The sequence below is a fragment of the Aethina tumida genome, chromosome 2 (genome assembly GCF_024364675.1).
Source record: "Aethina tumida isolate Nest 87 chromosome 2, icAetTumi1.1, whole genome shotgun sequence".
NCBI lineage: Eukaryota > Metazoa > Arthropoda > Insecta > Coleoptera > Nitidulidae > Aethina > Aethina tumida.
The window spans coordinates 4654654-4675802 of record NC_065436.1 but is presented as its reverse complement, the minus strand read 5'-3'; the positions used below and the strand labels follow the sequence as shown (position 1 = coordinate 4675802).

At 23.7% G+C, this 21149-nt stretch overlaps 3 protein-coding genes across 3 annotated transcripts; 2 read left to right on the top strand and 1 right to left on the bottom strand.

Moving 5' to 3' along the window:
- Positions 1 to 5309: 5309 nt before the first annotated feature.
- On the bottom strand, positions 5310 to 6290 carry LOC109596245 (phospholipid hydroperoxide glutathione peroxidase). The gene has a single exon (XM_020011740.2). It carries the CDS (start codon positions 6152 to 6154, stop codon positions 5660 to 5662), a length of 495 nt encoding a protein of 164 aa, XP_019867299.1. The 5' UTR covers positions 6155 to 6290; the 3' UTR covers positions 5310 to 5659.
- A 3021-nt stretch (positions 6291 to 9311) lies between these two features.
- Positions 9312 to 10023, top strand: LOC109596247 (phospholipid hydroperoxide glutathione peroxidase). The gene is made up of 2 exons (XM_020011744.2): positions 9312 to 9370; positions 9442 to 10023. Exon 2 carries the CDS (start codon positions 9463 to 9465, stop codon positions 9967 to 9969), a length of 507 nt encoding a protein of 168 aa, XP_019867303.1. The 5' UTR covers positions 9312 to 9370; positions 9442 to 9462; the 3' UTR covers positions 9970 to 10023.
- Positions 10024 to 13464: 3441 nt separating this feature from the next.
- On the top strand, positions 13465 to 20788 carry LOC109596233 (sensory neuron membrane protein 2-like). Its single transcript, XM_020011728.1, has 7 exons — positions 13465 to 13590; positions 15116 to 15273; positions 15330 to 15477; positions 17056 to 17325; positions 17378 to 17592; positions 20508 to 20701; positions 20772 to 20788. Exons 1-7 carry the CDS (start codon positions 13465 to 13467, stop codon positions 20786 to 20788), a joined length of 1128 nt encoding a protein of 375 aa, XP_019867287.1.
- Positions 20789 to 21149: the final 361 nt, after the last annotated feature.

Below are 21149 nucleotides of genomic sequence, written 5' to 3'. Positions count from 1 at the left end.
TTGTTAAATAAAATGGATTTATATTAATTAAGTCTCAAAACATTAATCATTATTAAAGAGCCAAAAGTTGAAAAAACATATAATTTTAATTTTATACAATGATGAACTAACTATCATTATTGTCCTTTTCAAATTCTAAAATTTTGGAACAAATTATATAGGAAACAATATATTTATATATAGTGTTTCCTTTAATTAATTAGTAGACAAGTTAATTAATTAACACTGATTCTAATGTAATAATAATTGGAAAGACTGCTCTTTCCTCAACCAAAAAGTTTTGCCCTAACCTTTTAGTAGATAAAACTCTTATCTACCACACCCTGATGATCTCAAAATTTTTTCAGTCATATACTTCATTGTATGTAATTAACCTTCCATAGTAGAATATTATTACTTATTTTAGGATTATGTAATGAAAAAATTCTAAATACTTAGAGACATAATCTTTGGTGGATTTTAATTGTTTTTATATTATTATATCATATATAATATGAGAAAGATTTTAAATCTAGATGATAGATTTGATAGATTGTGATCTGATTTTCATACATATTTCTTGTTTAATGTAAGTTGGAGTATGGTTTGATGTGCCATTATGAAGTCAAATAAAATTGAAGACTAAATATTAATAAATAAATAAATAAAGAAAACACCATTGTCGAAAATTATTTGATTAGATCTGATTAGAATGTGGATGATTATAGGAATAAGGTTTAATATTTGATAACTGATCCAAGGAAGAATTTATACTCCCTAAAGTTTGCTTCAGGATGCAGCCACCATAATATGTAAATATGGCAATAATTATTGATTATTATTGATTAATTGTCATGATCATGTGATTTTATTCCAATTATAGCTTGTCATCATAAATCAGCCAATTTGCTAAATTTTTTACAGTCATACTTTACAACATAATTTATAACAATCATCTTGTTTATCACTTAAATTTTCTGAGACCAAATAACCAAAGGGAAGTTTTCAACAATAAAAAATTTCTTCTATTTTCTGACAATTTTTAAACAGAGCTTGAGATGTTTATAAGTAAATTATTTGTTCTGTTTCTTAAAACTTTCCTTATTTATGTATTATTTATATTGTTTCATCAATATCATTCAAACAATAAATTTCAAATTTCTCTCCTGTAACACAATTGATCAAAGTATTTCTATAATATCAGCAAAAGATATGAGTTATACATACACTTTTGATCTTATAATAGTTTAAATTGATAAACAAATTCAATGGGCAGTTAACAGTAACAAGTTCAGCTCTTTGTGATGCTATACTGTATGGCACATTTGAAAGACAAATAAACTAGTCACAATGAAATAGGTATCACTTCAAAAAGTGTTTGTAACTTTTTATTTAATAAATATATATAAAGTTATTTACTGGTTTCAGATTTCTTATTCGTTGCCCTAGGATGTTTCAAAGATGTTCTATCGGATTCATATCGGGAATATTCGCTGGCCACCCCATAACCCCCAAATTAGACTCTTCAAAGAAATTTAGAACATTTTTTAAAAGTCGAGGGTGATATAAAGTACAAACAATGTACTGTTTACTTAAATTGAAAAATTTATTTATAAAATTCCGTTAATTTCTTGGAACAGTTCATATATTATTATTGATATTTTTAATCTAAATATTATAATATAAATTATAAACCCATGTTTTTTATGGAGAACCCTTAGTTATCTAATTAATAATATCAAATGTAGCTGTGTCACCCTGTAAGCTTAATTATATCCACAGGTACTTGAGATTTTTTATAGGCACGCTTTGTAGAGTATCAATCATTATAATGTAATCTATTTTTATCATAATTATTTTGTTGTCAAGATTAAATAAACTTGAATGGCTTATCATTGTTTTTAACCAATTATTGAAATAACAAAAACAAACTGATTGATTTTGGTCTCTGAAAATATATTTAATATTTACTTACATCAATTTGGGTTAATTGCATAATTCTATTAGTAAAAAATAATTAATTCATGCATATTGTCTCTAGAATTCTTTAACTATCTTATCTTATATTATTATTATTCATTAATAATAAGAGTTTTTGTGCAATCTAGAGATGCAGTTGTTATTAAAATCTGATTGTTATCAAGGCAGGTGTTTATGTGGAATATACCGTGTGAATAATATTTTAATTATCCACAACACACCCAAAACATAAAAATTGTCAATTCTGGTATTATTTTAGTTACTTCAATTATTAGAAATTATCATTTCTCAATTTAATCAATTGTTCATCAGTGTTTTGTTGAGTCTATATCTGACTTCAATTATATTACAATTAATTCAAATAAATAATGCTAATTATATTTTACTACTTTACTTTTAACTGTTCTATTTAATTTTATTGATTATCTTTATAATAAAATTTATGGCACGAGCTGGTAGTAATCCAGTGATAACAAAAATATATTATTAATATACTGTTTTATATGATTTCGTTGTTTTTTATTATTTAGTTAGTATTTTGTTATTTATATCTAATCAAATTCACCTTTAAATATCGAACAATTTTTATTATATGCTTATCTATCATATTTGTTTAACAAGGTGAAAGGTTATACTCAGATAAAATAGTAACAAAAATTGGATCCCCAATTAACCAGTTAGTACATATTTAACTATTTAACTAAAACTATTTATTATTATATAAAAATTATTTATTTAATTCTGAGATTATCTTAATAATAAATGAGTTCAATTGGATAATTTTTTTGTAATTCTTACAAATTTTGTTTATAAGTTGTTCTATCTTGTTCTATCTTTTAGAAACTTATTAGTTTATTTAATAAATTGGCCAATTTCTAAATTAAAGATGTCAAAATTGAACAATTAATTGACCAATATAAAAATATTATTAATATTATTATTATTTTATTCAACAAATATTATATATTAACCTTTATCCATTTTTTATTTTTTTAAACGTATTTATTGAATTCAAATCAACCAATTATTTGTTAATTATAGTTTATAGTAAAAAAAAATAAACTGTGATTTACAATGCATTCAAATTGTCTTTTTTAAAGATAGATAGATAATAGATAAAAAGTTTTATATAAACCATTTTTTAAATAGTAAATTAATACCTACTTATAGATATTAACAAATAAAATAATAACAAATTATTATTAATTTATAGCAATTAAAAAATAACTGATTTGATACATGATTAATTTTAATTTTGAATAAGTATTATGCTAACTTAATTTACTGGTTTTATTTTTATTTGATATATCGTTAGATTGAAACAGATTTATGAAGATAAATTATAGAGTAAATAAACTTGTTCACAAAAGGATGTTGAAAAAATTATGTAAAAATCTCACTATCAATAACTTTTTGTTACTCCATCTTTTAGAATTTTTTAATCAAAAACAAGTTATCGTAATAAAATAAAAACAATAAATTTATTTAGTAAAAATATACAGAACTTAATAAATTTAACATAAATTAATGAAATTTGTTCATAGATTTTTGTAATAAATTTTAAATTAAATGCACATAGTTCCTTCATATTTTCCTCGTGCATTTTAATTCATATAAGTTTAATTTTTATAATTTTTGAAAATTTTTGTGTTTTTTATGTGAATCCAGCTTTAGATTTGCAGTGGTTGGTACTATTTCTGAAACTAAATTTTATAAGAAAGATAAGTGTGTACAAATAAATCATTTAACCACTGATAATTAAAAAAAAAGAATTAAAAAAATAAAATTAATGTTGTATTTATCTAAAATCATATCTGTTATCTCACAGTAGATAGAAATTATTAGAAAAATAATTGGAGTAAGGTAATTTTTGTTTACCAATTTTAAAAATGAAGCTAGGAATTTCAAGTAGTCCCAGATATTTCCAGACGTCATCTAGTTGAAGGGTAAATGGTGAATGAGTTATTTAACTTAAATTACACTTACATTAGAATATCTTGATATTTATTTATAAATACCATAAGGAAAAATTTAGGTCAAATAACAATATTAAGTTGTACAAAATTGTATATACTCGTATAAAATTAAATATTATTCTGATCATTTGAAATGATAAAAATTGTATTATTCAGTTTTAAATTACAATTAATATAAATATGTTTAATATGTAATCGAATTAGTAAATATCTGGACTCTTATATCAATATCATGCACTGTTGAGAGACTAATTACTGATGAATACACACTCTTGAAAAATCAATTACCAGTTAAACATCAATTTCCTTATCGGGTCTTCACTATTAAGAACTTGTTTCATTGTAATCACCAGCCAATAAAAATTAATTCAAGAACAGAGAAGTGTCAAGAAGCAAATAAAACAACTTCGTTTTCTATTAAAATATATTTAAAACTTTATAACTGACAATGAGGAATATGAATAGGCTTAGGAACATGTCATGGGACTGGAAAGAACAAAAAGTATTCCAGGAATTATGTGCACACTCACTTTACACTCTATACACTCCTCATCAGAAAGTAAAAAATTAAATTGAAGAACAGTGAAGTGTCAAGAAACAAAGGAGACAAGTTTGTTCTTATTAAAATATCTTTAAAAGTGTTTAACTGAGAATGAGGAATATGAATAGGCTTAGGAACCTGTTATGGGACTGGGAAGGACAAAAAGGATTCCAGGAATTATGTACACACTCACTTTACACTCTATACACTCCTCATCAGAAAGTAAAAAATTGAATTGAAGAACAGTGAAGTGTCAAGAAACAAAGGGGATAAGTTTGTTCTTATTAAAGTATCTTTAAAACTGTTTAACTGACAATGAGGAATATGAATAGGCTTAGGAACCTGTCATGGGACTGGGAAAGACAAAAATGAGTCCAAGAATTATGTACACACTCACTTTATATTTTATATACTTTTTTATATCTTTTCCTTTCATATTTTCATCTGTCATATGCATAAATTGAGGAGTAGTGTAAAGGTTTGCACCCTCCATTGGTGATGCATAAGCTGAGTCGCTAATTTCTTAGCTAATTTAAGGTTTTTATAGGAGAAACTTGGTAATGCCCACGTAAAGAAATATGTACTCTTACAAAGATAACTAATATAATAAGTAAATGCCTGTAATAAACGCAATAACTAGAATTCATGCTATGCAACCAAGATTACAGCGCAGCTTATTACATTTTAAAATTAGGAAAGTATAAGGTATAAAGTATAATATATTGTAGTGGTACTATTTTTTGATACTTTGAATGAAATCAGACAAAAACCACAATAGTTACTACTTTTTATTTCAGTATCTTACCTGTTACTTTAAAGTTTAAATAGATTAAATCTACCAAAAATATATTAATATAAATTGGAAAGACACATTAGCACAGTTATGTGGAACATAGAAGCTTTTACAAGTCTCGTTTATTTTTTGGACATAAATTTGATAAGATGCTAGTACTTTTTGTCAAGTGAAATTTTATATTTTTTTACGTATAAGTATGTGAAATGTGTGAAAATATACGTTTCACATCTCATAAAAAGCATCAAGTAATTTTTAATCATATAATTTTTAATGTTAACATTTAAATTATGCGATTTTATAGTTTAAGTAAACAACTAAATACTTATAATTATAATACAACAGTAGGAAATATGAAACAACAAAATTAAAAATATTATAATGAATCTATCACCAATATTTTTCGAGATTCTTTACTAAATCTTTCGGATTGGTGTTAGGTCCGTGCCTTTCCACAGGTTGGCCATCCTTATCAATAATAAATTTGGTAAAATTCCATTTTATAAAATTCCCCAGTATTCCTCCTTGTTTACTTTTCAAATAGTCCCACAACGGATGGGCATCACCACCGTTGACGTTCACCTTTTCGAAAACATCGAAAGGTACGTTCTTGCTCCTCACAAACTGGCAAATTGCGTTGCTGTCGCCCGGTTCTTCGTTGGCGAACTGGTTGCAGGGGAACGCCAATATCCTCAACCCCTTGGTCTCAGAATACTCGTTATACAGATCAATCAGTTCGGCGTAATTGTTCTTGGTATAACCACACTGCGAAGCCACATTCACTATGATGCAAACGTGCCCCTTGTATTTCTCCAACGAAACCTCCTCGCCCTGTAAGTCCTTCGCACTGAACTCGTATATTGATTTTGCTTCTGTGGCCGACATGATAAACCTCCACACTCTTTAACTGTTGAATGGGAAACCGATAAACTGGGTTAATTTATATATTGTGTTTAAAATACAACAGTCATGGTGCAAATTATTGGGGGAATAGACAGAAATAACCTTTGTACGACGCGGAACGCCAATGAGTCACAGTTAATCTCGTGGCATTGTTGTCACGTATGACCAAAGTACAAATATTAAAGATTTTCTTATTTATGATTTGCCAAATTGTTTATGATAAGGTCCTATGGAAATATACTCAGGATTTACTACTATTACTATCCGATATAGCCTTTTGTTTATTTCTAAATTCAATATTAAACATTGAAGAGGTAAGAAGCAAAAATGGCTTTGTCAGAAAGTTGTCATATTTTCCATCTAAATACATATCTGGGATATAAATTTCTATTAAATGTATATATTGAAGTTACAAAAAGTTGTCCCTCTCTGAGGACCAACAATTCAGAAGTAAAGGAGACGCCAAAACTGTCTACTCTTGTGTAAATATTGATATATAACAAACCCAGAATAGTTTTATTGGGCAGCTTATCTATTACGTTAAATGAATTCTCTGTAACTACTTACCCAATTTTAGCCAATAATGTATCATTAAACAGATAATAAAAATACCTTTCAAATGAGAAATAAAAGATTACAACTTCTATTAAAAAAATTGAATGTTGGTGTACAAATGAAACTGGATAATTTGACATAACTAAACTTTATGGCAAAATGTAATAAGCTTAACATTTTACAACATGTTTTTATTTGGGATTATTGATTCTTATGACCTCACTGTATAAGTTTAAAGTTATAATATAGATTAATGTAGAGGGTGTCCCAGAATAGTTGGGCAACCATTCACATTTAAATAGAATGTATTGAAATCGTAAAAAGAGCCCCAAATATTAATGTTAAAAGTCGATTTTTCTCTAATAACACGTAAAGTACTTAAAATAATATGTTTTTTTATGGGTATCAATTAGGACCCTTTACACATATTTTAGTTAATTAGCTTTAGCATAATAATCATTTTCAATCATAATTATCTAAATAAGTTGTGTTAAAACAAAGTATTCTCAAATTCTAGAAAAAAATGATTTACATTAAGTGTTTTAGGGGAAACTTCTTTAAAAAACATTTTATAGAAGCCCCTCAAAACAATTTTGATCTTTTCTAAACCAATTCTGGACGTTGCTCACATATTCTGGAACACACTATATCACAGATACTTTTTAAAAAAAGTAGTTTCTTGTTATAGGAAAGAAAATACAACCTTATATTTTATTATTAAACTATCATTAACCACCACACATTATTTCAGAAAAAGTGATTTATATCAAGTGTTTTGGGGGAGCTTTTTGGAGAACATTTTATAGAAGCACCTCAAAATTATTTTGATCTTTTCTAGACCAATTCTGGACGTTGCTCATTTATTCTGGAACACACTATATCACACATACATTTTATAAAAAGTAGTCTTTTGTTATAGGAAAGAAAATATATCCTTATATTTTATTATTAAACTATCATTAACCTCCCACACTTTATTTCAGAAAAAGTGATTTATGTCAAGTGTTTTGGGGTAGCTTTTTGGAGAACATTTTATAGAAGCACCTCAAAATTATTTTGATCATTTCTAAACCAATTCTGGACGTTGCTCACATATTCTGGAACACACTACATCACACATACTTTTTAAAAAAAAGTAGTTTCTTGTTAGAGGAAACAAAATAAAACCTTATATTTTATTATTAAATTATCATTAACATCCCACACTTAATTTCAGAAAAAGTGATTTATATTAAGTGTTTTGGGGGAGCTTTTTGGAGAACATTTTATAGAAGCACCTCAAAATTATTTTGATCTTTTCTAGATCAATTCTGGACATTGCTCACATATTCTGGAACACACTATATCACACAGACTTTTTATAAAAAGTATAGTCTTGTTATAGGAAACAAAATAAAACCTTATATTTTATTATTAAATTATCATTAACCTCCCACACTCTATTTCAAAAAAAGTGATTTATATCAAGTGTTTTGGGGAAGCTTTTTGGAGAACATTTTATAGAAGCGGCTCAAAATTATTTTGATCTTTTCTAGAAAAATTCTGGACGTTGCTCACATATTCTGGAACACACTATATCACATATACTTTTTATAAAAAGTAGTTTCTTGTTATAGGAAACAAAATAAAACCTTATATTTTATTATTAAATTATCATTAACCTCCCACACATTATTTCAGAAAAACTGATTTATATTAAGTGTTTTAGGGGGAGCTTTTTGGAGAACATTTTATAAAAGCACCTCAAAACTATTTTGATCCTTTCTAAATCAATTCTGGACGTTGCTCACATATTCTGGAACACACTATATCACAGATACTTTTTATAAAAAGTAGTTTCTTGTTATAGGAAAGAAAATATAACCTTATATTTTATTATTAAATTATCATTAACCTCTCACACATTATTTCACAAAAAGTGATTTAAATTAAGTGTTTTGGGGGAGCTTTTTGGAAAACATTTTATAGAAGCACCTCAAAATTATTTTAATGTTTTCTAAACCAATTCTGGACGTTACTCACATATTCTGGAACACACTATATCACACATACTTTTTATAAAAAAGTAGTTTCTTGTTATACGAAACAAAATAAAACCTTATATTTTTTTATTAAATTATCATTAACCTCCCACACATTATTTCAGAAAAAGTGAGTTAAATCAAGTGTTTTGAGGAAGCTTTTTAGAAAACATTTTATAGAAGCACCTCAAAATTATTTTGATCTTTTCTAAACTAAGTTTTCACATATTCTGGAACACTTTATATCACACATACTTTTTATAAAAAGTTGTTCTTTGTTATAGGAGAGTAAATAAATTATTAAATTATCACTAACCTCTGGCATATTATTCCAGAAAAAACGATTTTTACCAAGGAGAAGTTTTGTAAATTATTATTATTAAATTACTATTATTAAATTGTCATAAATATTATAAAACTGTTAAATAATCACAGTATTTGGCTATTTATATATTGATGTTTTAAATTAATGACATCAATCCCCCAAATGAAATTAAAATAGTACAAACACACCCCGTACATTTATAAATTAAAATTGATGACATTCGTTGTCACATTTCTTTGTAACGAACAAAAACACAAATCAAGATCAAACAATTGCAAAAGTTACATTGATTTATAGGTATTTTCATGACTTGCGTAGCTCAATGCTATCTGCTGTATAATGAATACAGTTTAGTTGCCACTTTCTAGCTCCATTGGACAGTCATAGAAATGTCGAACCCTGAAAATTACAAGGATGCAAAATCGATTTACGAGTTCACCGCCAAGGACATCAAGGGCAAAGAAGTGTCTTTGGAGAAATACAGGGATCACGTATGCATCATCGTCAACGTGGCATCCGAGTGTGGATTCACCAAGAACAATTATACGGAGTTGGTGGAGCTGTACGACCAATATTCGGAGAGCAAGGGGCTGAGGATTTTGGCATTCCCTTGTAACCAGTTCGCCGGCCAGGAGCCCGGCACCAGCGAGGAGATTTGCACCTTCATCCAAGGGTACAAAGTGAAGTTTGATGTTTTCGAGAAGATCAACGTCAACGGTTCGGACACTCATCCGTTGTATAAATATTTGAAGTACAAACAAGGTGGGGTGCTTGGCGACTTCATTAAATGGAACTTCACCAAGTTTATCGTCGACAAGAATGGACAACCGGTGGAGAGGTTCTCCCCTAACACAGATCCAAAAGATCTCGTGGAGACTTTGGAGAAGTATTGGTAAACGAAAATTATTGCTCACGTGTAGTATACCTATGTAATAAAGATTTGTGAATCACCATGTTTTTAATTTCTACAAAATGTTAGTGTCAAATTTGTCACTATGTTCAGCTTTGTATTTATGTTCCAATACAAATAAAAATTTAAAATATGTGGACATTTTAACAATATTTAATTTTTTTCTTTTCACTAACTTATTTACCTTTACTCACTCAACTAAGTGTCAACTTAAAAATAACTTCATATGAGTAAAAAATAAGAAACTTTAGATGTACCTGATAACGGTAACGACACTTTGATTATAATTAAATTTAATCTTTTTAATAACAATGATAACATCTATCTCTTCAAATATATGTAAACTGAATTATAATTTTTATGAACTATTAAATGAAACATTTAAAACATTTTTAAATGATTCTTAAAAAAATAATATTTAATAATATTTATTTTTTAATATTTTTTATTATTTAGTTTTATTAAATACCTTATAGTATAGTTTTATATTTTGAAAGTATTTTTTAGTTTTTATTAATACTTAATTAAAATTAAATAGATAGTTTTTTTAAGTATTTTATTATCTTTTTAATTTTTAAACAATATTCTAGTTTTTTTTTTAAATTTTAAATGAAATAATTTATTTTTTTATTTAAATTAAGTATTTTACATATATATTTTTATTTTATATGAAATATTTTAATTTTATTTTAATTTACATAAAATATTTTATTTAGTTTTTAAATTTAAATGAAATATTTTATTGTTTTCTTTCTTTTGTTATTATTTTTTAACAATTAAATTAAATATATTTACTTGTTTTTTATTTAAATTTAGTATTTTATTATATTTTAATTCTAAATTGTTTATTATATTATTTTTTAAATTTTAAATTATATTTTATTAATTTAGATAAAATATTTTATTATTGTTTTAGTATAGAATGAAATATTATGTATACTTTTTTATAAATTAAAATTAAAGATTTTACTTGTTTTTAATTTAAATTTAATATTTTACAATATTTTTAATTTTAAATGAAATATTTTTCGTTTTTAATTTAAATTTAATACTTTACAATATTTTAATTCTAAATTAAAAATTTTATTATTATTTTTTTAATTTTATATTGTATATTTTATTATTTTTTAAATTATAAATTATATTTTATTAATTTAAATTAAATATTTTGTTATTGTTTTAGTTTAGAATGAAATATTTTGTATACTTTTTTATAAATTAAAATTAAATATTTTATTATCATTTTTTTAATTTAAGTTCAATATTTTATAATTATTTTTATATTAAATTAAATATCTTTTAATTACCTTTTATGTTAAATTAGATATTTTATTATTTTTTTAATTTTAAATTAAATATGTTATTTTTTTAATTTGAATTAAATATTTTTAATTTTAAATTGATTATTTTATTATTTTTTAATTTAAAATTAAATAATTAAAATTTAAATTCAATTTTTTTATTTTAAATTAAATATTTTATTACTATTTTATTTTAAATTGGATGTTTTATTATTTTTTTTAAATTTTAAATTAAATATATTATTTTTTTAATTTAGGTTATATATTTTATTATTGCTTTAGTTTAGAATTAAATGTTGTATTATTTTTAATTAAAATTCAATATTTTTGATTTTAAATTAAATATTTTATCATTTTCTTAATTTTAAATTAAACACATATTTTAATTTTTACTTAATTGAAATATTATACCATACTTTTAATTCATATTAAATATTTTGTATATATATTTAAAATTTTAAATTAAATGTTTTATTTTAGTTTATTTTAATTATCTTTTTGTTTAATTTAATATTATTCAATAATTTTCTTATTTTAAATTAAATATTGAAATATTTTGATTAATTTTAAATTGGATATTTTATATCTTTTAAATTTAAATTAATTAATATTTTTTTAATTCAAATTAAATATTTTATTATTAATATTATTATTATTATATTTAAATTCAATATTTTATAATACTTTTAATTTTAATATGTTTTATTTCAAATTAAATATTGTATTATTTTGTTTAATTTTAAATTAAATACATTATATTTTTAAATTTTAATGAATATTTTTAATTATTTTTTAATTTTAATTTTAAATAAATGACTATATATTTAAATTTGAATATAAATATATAAATATTTAAAAATATTTAATATTTTTTATTTGTTTTAGTTTAATCATAAAAATTGAGAAAATAAATTAATTCTTTTAATTTAATTAAATTAATTATTTTTTAATTTTAATTTTGAATAAATGACTTTATAATCAAATTTAACTATAAATATATAAATATTTAAAAATATTTACTATTTTTTATTTGTTTTAGTTTAATCATAAAAATTGAAAAAATAAATAATGAATAAAATGTTATATTTTATTAATTATTTCTTGTTTAAATTTAAAATAAGTTTGAATATTAAGTATTTTTATTTCATCTTAAGTGATTAAGATGTTTTAAATTATAATTTACTTTTTATTTATTTTGACAGTGTATTAAATAAAAAATAAAAATTGTTAATAAATTCTTTTTATAATTATTACTTTACTTTATTCTATTTTGTTGTAATAATTATCCACTTGTAATAATTACATAATTAACAAATTATTTAATTAATATTATTTCAAATTTTGGTAATAAAGTTAGTTAAAATTAATACTGTAAATAAATTAGTGAATATTTATTGAAAATATTAAATAACAACAAATAGATAAAATAAAAAAATAAACAAGATTATTATATATATTTTTGTATATTTAAGTATTGTGATTTACCAAAATAATATAATAAGTAATAATAATTATCTGTTAGTTATAATTATATTTTAAGTATAGTTGTATAAATAAAAAATTAGGTAATTATTTATGTAGTACTAAAGATATTGATCTCATTGTGGTTTCAGATTATAATTTGTTCTTTTTTTATGGTAATCAATTGTTTTTCTTATATCATTAAATAATATAATAAAAATTTTAAACAATTTTAATTTTATGCTATTTTGAATTCTTCTTAAATTTATAATTATGTATATCTAATTCAATTCATGTAAATGGAATAATAGAAATATTAGATAAAATCTCCTCATTCCGATTATTGAATGTTCATCAAAGTTAATGCTCCAACACTCCACCTAAAACACTTAATTTAATGATCAGCATTGCTTTAATCACAATATAAAAGGAACAAACGACATCAAATATTAACACTAATATATAATACAATTTGTACTGACCACAATATTAAACATTGAAGGTTAATGTATATATTTTACTGATTTAATCGGTTTAATATACAGAAATGGGAATAAACATTAATACCCATATAGAAAACTCTGTGTCAACATAATTTGTTTTTTTTATTACATTCATGCATCAAATATGACAATAATAATGGACCCTCATTACAATTATATCCGGTCAATTGTTTTGACGCACTTGATCAAGAACCGTTTCGTCGGAACATCCCCAAAATGAGGCACCTGCTCAGCCATAAGGTGCTTGTGGCCTGCGGATTGTTTGGGGTTGCTTTTCTAATTATCGGCACTTTAATTTGTTATAAATTCATACCGGACATGGTTGACAACAAATTGTGGGAGGTGAGTTTAGTAATTAGCTTGTTATTGTCCACCATTATTAAACAATCCATACAGATAATTTCCAGTTTTATAATTAATTAATAAAATAACTATTTTACATATTTTACTTATTTTTAAATAAAGTTCTAAATAATATTACATATTTCCCAATTTTACACATATAATTGAAATTTTAATTAAAAATATTCACAAAAAACTATATACTTTGATATTTTATACATAATTTCCCTTCTACTTCATTATACATTTTTACAATTATAATATTAAAAAATTCTTATTAATAAGATGTTAATTGAATTCATAGAAACTTTGACAAATATATTTTTGTGAACCTTTATAATTTTAGAATTTTGATTGGAATTTTTTAAAATAAATTATTAGCTATAAATGATCAAAATTTCATTGGGATATACATTTATTAATAAAAAGATACAGACACACTTTGAAGTGATACCTATTTCAATGTGACTAGTTTTTAGTTTTTTCCTCATATTTCTATAACCTTTGGTCCAATTGTGCTTAAATTTGGTGTGTATTATGCTAAAATTCATGTCTACAATTCAATGTAATAAAATTTTTCCAAATTGTTACAGTGGGGGTTCTCCTCTTATTCTCGCCATATTTTCTACGCCACTGAATATTTTTTAAAACTATTAAGGTTTTTATATTCTTTGTATAATCCAGAAGAAAAAAGTACTCTTGATTAATTTTGATTGCCACAGCCGTTTTTGAGATATTCCAGATTTAATGTTCACTTTAATTTTCTTCAAACATTAAAACTGAAATATTTTAAAAACGGCTGTGAAAATCAAAATTAATCAAGAGTACCTTTTTTCTTCTGAATTATGCAAAGAATATGAAAAGCTTAATAGTTTTAAAAAATATTCAGTGACGAGGAAAATGGGCTGGAAAATGAGAAGCACCCCCAAGAATCTACGCCATTGTGTCATTGTCAAAAAAAAATTATTAGATTGAATTGTAGATACATATTTTAGGATAATATGTACCAAATTTAAACACAATTGGACCAAAGGTTATGGAAATATGAGGATTATTTAGATTTTCTTCATTATTGGTCTCAAATTTTGATCAGATATCTTAGAAACACTTTATAGATTGTTATTATTAACATTATAACATATTTTGCCCAACAATCTAAAATTAGTTTTGTTGGATTTAAGAAACATTTGTTAAAAATTATTACAAAAGTTAATTAAAATAACAATTGAATTGTACTATTACGTAATAATTAATGTTCAAAAATAAAGAAAAAGGACACAAATTTACTTATTTATAAGTAAATCAATAAAAATTTTATGATACTTTATAATAACATTAAAAGTCAATTTAAAACTTCCACAACTAATAATTATTTCCCCTAAATTATTCATTTTTATCACTTAAATAATAAAAGTCATTTATTGATACTTGAACTTTTTTATTTAGTTAAAAAAACTTTTAATACACTAATATTTTTATGTATGATGAAACGTTCCAATAATTTAATCAATCAATTTATTTATAGACTAAGGTGTTACAGAATGACACCCCTCAAATGAAAGTGTTTGAAAAGACTCCATTTCCATTCACTTTTAAAGTTTACATGTTTAACATTGAGAATCCAGAACAAATATTAAAAGGTGAAAAACCACTTGTAAAAGAAGTTGGACCTTACGTTTACAAGTAAGTTATTTTCTTATATTTTTAATTGTTTTAACAAGAGGAATATTTAACTTCAGGTTGTATCGACGGAATGAAGACATTAGTTGGAACTCAACGACGAAGGACATATCGTACAAACCGTACGAGACGTACATATTTGATAAAGAAGCATCTGCTCCTAGATCAGATGAAGAGTTGGTCACCATTATTAACACGCCATTAAATGTAAATTAAAAAATGGATCACTCAGATCCGGTGGTCCAATTTTAACAAAACTGTCTGGAAGAACTATTAAAACATTTTACAGAAGGATTACTTCTTACTATGAGAGTTTTGAATTTCTTTCTTATTGTCCTCAGTTTAAGCTTCCTCTCATATTTCAACATCAAAGTTTAAAGAGGAGTAAAGAATGACATCTTTGGATTGTGGGCTCGAATAAAGTCGTCTTCAGTGATGAGTCCTAATTTGTTTGAGCATCCATGACAGTTTTGATTTTCCAACAGGATAACGCCTCACCTCTTACTCTGAGGACTGAGTAAGATCTTCGAAGTTATCAAAGAACATCAAATAGACTTTTGGACTTCTTTCTTATTGTCCTCAGTTTAGACTTTCTCTCATATTTCAACATGGTCATCAAAGATTAAAGATGAGTAAAAAATGACACCTTTGGAATGTTGACTCAAATAAAGTCGTCTTCAGTGATGAGTCCTAATTTGTTTGACCATCCATGATAGTCTTGATTTTCCAACAGGATAATTCCTCACCTCTTACTCTGAGGGATGAGTAAGATCTTTGAGGTTATCAAAGAACGTCAAATAGACTTTTGGACTTCTTTCTTATTGTCCTGTTTAGGCTTCCTCTCATATTTCAACATGGTTATCAAAGATTAAAGAGGTGTAAAGAATGTCATCTTTGGATTGTTAACTCGAATAAAGTCGTCTTCAGCGATGAGTCCTAATTTGTTTGACCATCCATGACAGTTTTGATTTTCCAACAGGATAACGCCTCACCTCTTACTCTGAGGACTGAGTAACATCTTCGAGGTTATCAAAGAACGTCAAATAGACTTTTCGACTTCTTTCTTATTGTCCTCAGTTTAGACTTTCTCTCATATTTCAACATGGTCATCAAAGATTAAAGATGAGTAAAAAATGACACCTTTGGAATGTTGACTCAAATAAAGTCGTCTTCAGTGATGAGTCCTAATATGTTTGACCATCCATGATAGTCTTGATTTTTCAACAGGATAACGCCTCACCTCTTACTCTGAGGACTGAGTAACATCTTCGAGGTTATCAAAGATCATCAAATAGACTTTTGGACTTCTTTCTTATTGTCCTCAGTTTAGGCTTTCTCTCATATTTCTACATGGTCATCAAAGATTAAAGAGGTGTAAATAATGACACCTTTGGATTGTTAACTCGAATAAAGTCGTCTTCAGTGATGAGTCCTAATTTGTGTAACCATCCATGATAGTCTTGATTTTCCAACAGGATAACGCCTCACCTCTTACTCTGAGGGATGAGTAAGATCTTCGAGGTTATCAAAGAACGTCAAATAGACTTTTGGACTTCTTTCTTATTGTCCTCAGTTTAGACTTCCTCTCATATTTCAACATGGTCATCAAAGATTAAAGAGATGTAAAGAATGACATCTTTGGATTGTGGACTTCAAATTTAACTTAATGTCTCACCTCTTACTCTGAGGTTATCAAAGAATGTCAAACACAATCACTGAAATGTGGCCACTGGATCGACGTAGGTATCAACGAGTATCCAAGATATTAATTATGTTTTGTTCCAGACATTTTTAATGACCGTCGAGGACATGTCCCCGGACTCTCTGGCCACCGTCGACTCAGCAATACCCGGAGTTTTCGGCGAGCACAGCGGAATCTTCATTAAAGTTAAGGTCAAAGACTACCTGTTCGAGGGCATAAAAATGTGCGAGGGTGGCGGAAAGAAGGGCGGCTTCGCCGTCAAGATGATCTGCTCGCAGATGGTCAGCAAGGCGGAGACTGCTGAGGCGATGAGGGTCTTGGAGGACTCCGTGTCCTTCGCCAATCTGCGACACGTGTGTATCAATTTAAACAAATTTGTTTATGGCTTTAACTGTTTGTTTTTAGAAAAATACCACCTCTCGGGGGTTAATGACGATCAAATCAGGGGTGGATGCCAAAGAAGATGCTGGCGAGCTGATTATGTTCAACAACAAAAAGTACATGGACGTCTGGAAAGTACCTAAGTCTGTTTGTAACTTGGTACATGGAAAAACAAATATTTTCCCCAACAACATAAAAACCAGTTTATCTTTCGACACATTCAGTCCTGACGTTTGTAGGTATGTACATATGTGCTTAACATTGACAACATACTTATTTTAAGACATTTATTGACAAAAATTAATTATTAATAATTTATAAGCGGACTTATGCAAATTTAATAAAGTTACCATAGGCAAAACACATATAATACTAATACACAATAATAAATTACTGTGATGCTTGACAAAGACAATAATGATCCAAAAAAATACCCACCGGTTTGTTTTTATAATAAAATTTCATAAATATTAATAAATTAACGTGAATTTATTTTTATTAATGTCACTGGTTTAAAATTAAACCACAATTATGTGCGATATTTACTGAATTTGGTTAATAGATTAATGGGTATCATTTAAGAAAATGATGTTTACTCGTTAAAGTTGACTTAATAACATTCAGGGGAAATGTCAAAAATGGTTCCCACATTAAGAATATATTTGTAATACATATAATAAAAACTGAGGTTAAACTTTATTATCTGTTTAATGGGTCTAAGAAACTATTAAAATATATAGTTAAATTAGCGTTAACACATAAATATTCAACTTAATAGTTGTCACTGATTAATTATGACATTATAACTTCATTTTTTTGTTGTAATTTGTTTAAATTAATAATATTTTAACAAAAAATTTTAACATGTGTATTTTTTTAACAAAAATACGAAAATTAATAAATATAATTTTATACCACTTCTAAAAAATATAAAAAAACTATAAAGCTTTTAATAAAAAAAATGTGTTGATTCACCTTTACTAAATTCAAAAAATTAATTTATAAATAAATGAATGAAATAAAAATTGTTTTTGAATTACATTATATTATATATTAAATTGGAATAAAAACTATTAAATATAGATTAAAAATATAAAAATAATATTAGTTTAATTTTCATTAATTATAATTAATGTTAAAACTAAATTAATTTAAGGTATGTATAGATATTATAATTATAAAAAAAAAATATTTACCAAATTTTTTTTAAATTTTCGTTTAACTTCTTATTAGCTTAATCAATTATCATAATTATAAACATATTCATAGTATTAAAATGGAATAAAATATAATTTAGATTAATCTAAATTAAATTTAAAATAAAAATAAATAAGTAACATACATTTTTTTCATTAATAAAATTTTATATGTATAAAAATTACATAAATAATTAATAGTATTTTTATCGTTAATAAGTAATAATTTTTATTAAGTGAAATAAATAATTATTTTAGAATTCTTATTAATTAAATTAATTCAAATTATGGCTATTATAATTACAAAATAAAAACAACAAAGAATAATTATAAAATGTTCACAAATTAAAAACAAATTGAAATTTAAATATAAATATTGCTTTAACTTATTAATTTTATTAATTATCATTAAATTTCATAAATTTATTCAAAAAATACACAAATAATTAATAAAATTAATTATATATGATATTTATAATACATTGTGTATAAAAATGCGCAAATAATTAATAAAATTAATTTTAATTATTAATAAATAATAATAATGTTTATTCTTATTATTAATATTAAATTAGACTAAAAAAATTATATAATAATAAAAACTAAATAACATCAATATTAGTTTAAATTTTTATTATTTATTTTTTGGAATTCTTATTATTAATATTAAATTGATTCAAATTATGACTATTATAATTACAAAAAAACAACATATAATAATTAAAAAATGTTCACAAATTAATAACAAATTGAAATTTACATATAAATGTTGGTTTAACTTATTAGTTTTATTAATTAAAATTAAATTTCATAAATTTATTCAAATTATTATTTTTTTAAATAAAAATTGAGTAATAATAAAAAATACACAAATAATTAATAAAATTAATTACATATAATGTTTATAATACATTGTATATAAAAATGCACAAATAATTAATAAAAATAAAATTAATAAATAATAATAATAATAATTTTTATTAATTTTTAGTGAAATAAATAATTATTTTGGAATTCTTATTATAAAATTATTAGATTAAAAAAATTATATAATAATAAAAACTGAATAACATTAATATTAACTTAAATTTTTATTATTAAAAGTAAATTAATTCAAATTATGAATATCATAATTACGAAAAAAATATATAAAAATAATAGATTAATTTTCATTAATTATAATTAGTATTAAAACTAAATTAAATTAGAGTCTGTGCAAATATTATAATTAAAAAAAATTAAAAAAGTTAAAATTATTAATTTTGGTTTAACTTCTTATTAACTTTATTAATTATCATTATATTTTAAAAATATATTCAAATTATGATTATTTAAAATAAAAATCAACTTGAAATAAATCTTAGATGGATTATGTAATAAATTATTGATTAAATTTTTAAATAATTTGATATTAATTTGATAAATAGAAAGTTTTATATTCATTAATAAAAAAATTAATAAAGATTAATATAAAAATTTACAATTTAAATAATTTTTAATAATTTTTAATAATTTTTAATAGTTTTTAATAATTTTTAATAATTTTTAATAATTTTTAATAATTTTTAATAATTTTTAATAATTTTTAATAATTTTTAATAATTTTTAATAATTTTTAATAATTTTTAATAATTTTTAATAATTTTTAATAATTTTTAATAATTTTTAATAATCTTTAATGATTTTTAATAATTTTTAATAATTTTTAATAATTTTTAATAATTTTTAAAAAATTTTAATAATTGTTAATAATTTTTAATAATTTTTAATAATTTTTAATAATTTTTAATAATTTTTAATAATTTTTAATAATTTTTAATAATTTTTAATAATTTTTAATAATTTTTAATAATTTTTAATAATTTTTAATAATTTTTAATAATTTTTAATAATTTTTAATAATTTTTAATAATTTTTAATAATTTTTAATAATTTTTAATAATTTTTAATAATTTTAGGACTGTCACAATGAAATATAAACGTGACGAAACAGTAAAAGGTTTGAATGGATACAGATTTGTCACTTTAAACAGCACCTTTTGGAACCTGAAAAATACATCAAATAATTGTTACTGTGCAAATACATCCAGAACCTTGGACGGAAATGTGGCTTGTCTGAATGATGGATTAATGGACTTGACTTCATGTAGTGGTAAGTTACGTTTAATTATTTTTAAATGCACCACATTTAATGATTAAAATACTGACAAATTACTCCATAGGGAGTAAGAAATTCTAAACAATTATGACTCCAACGTCTATTATGCTCAAAATCGATTTCAAGCTGAATGAATTAAAAAATTAATGAATTTCGTAGTATGTATAACCATCATTTCGCTGAATTATTGAAGAGCTGTGGTTATTTACATTACTACTGACCTTTCAATATAAAAAAGAGGAAATCTATGAAAATTGTTTCAAACCATATATGAATATTTAAATGTGTGCGGTCTGGTGAGGGGATACAAATGTTTTGTGCAGATAGGTCAAGGGTACGAAATCTCTAAAAACATTAACAATTTAGTCACTTTAAAAATTCAAAAAGTTGGTTGAATGTACTATAGCAATCGACACACATTTATTACAAAATTAACGCAATT

Coding starts and splice junctions, on each gene's coding strand:
- LOC109596245 (XM_020011740.2), bottom strand. CDS start 6,154: ATGTCGGCCACAGAAGCAAAATCAATATACGAGTTCAGTGCGAAGGAC.
- LOC109596247 (XM_020011744.2), top strand. CDS start 9,463: ATGTCGAACCCTGAAAATTACAAGGATGCAAAATCGATTTACGAGTTC.
- LOC109596233 (XM_020011728.1), top strand. CDS start 13,465: ATGAGGCACCTGCTCAGCCATAAGGTGCTTGTGGCCTGCGGATTGTTT. Junction 17,326..17,377: donor CCTTCGCCAATCTGCGACAC/GTGTGTATCAAT, acceptor GTTTGTTTTTAG/AAAAATACCACCTCTCGGGG. Junction 17,593..20,507: donor TTCAGTCCTGACGTTTGTAG/GTATGTACATAT, acceptor TAATAATTTTAG/GACTGTCACAATGAAATATA.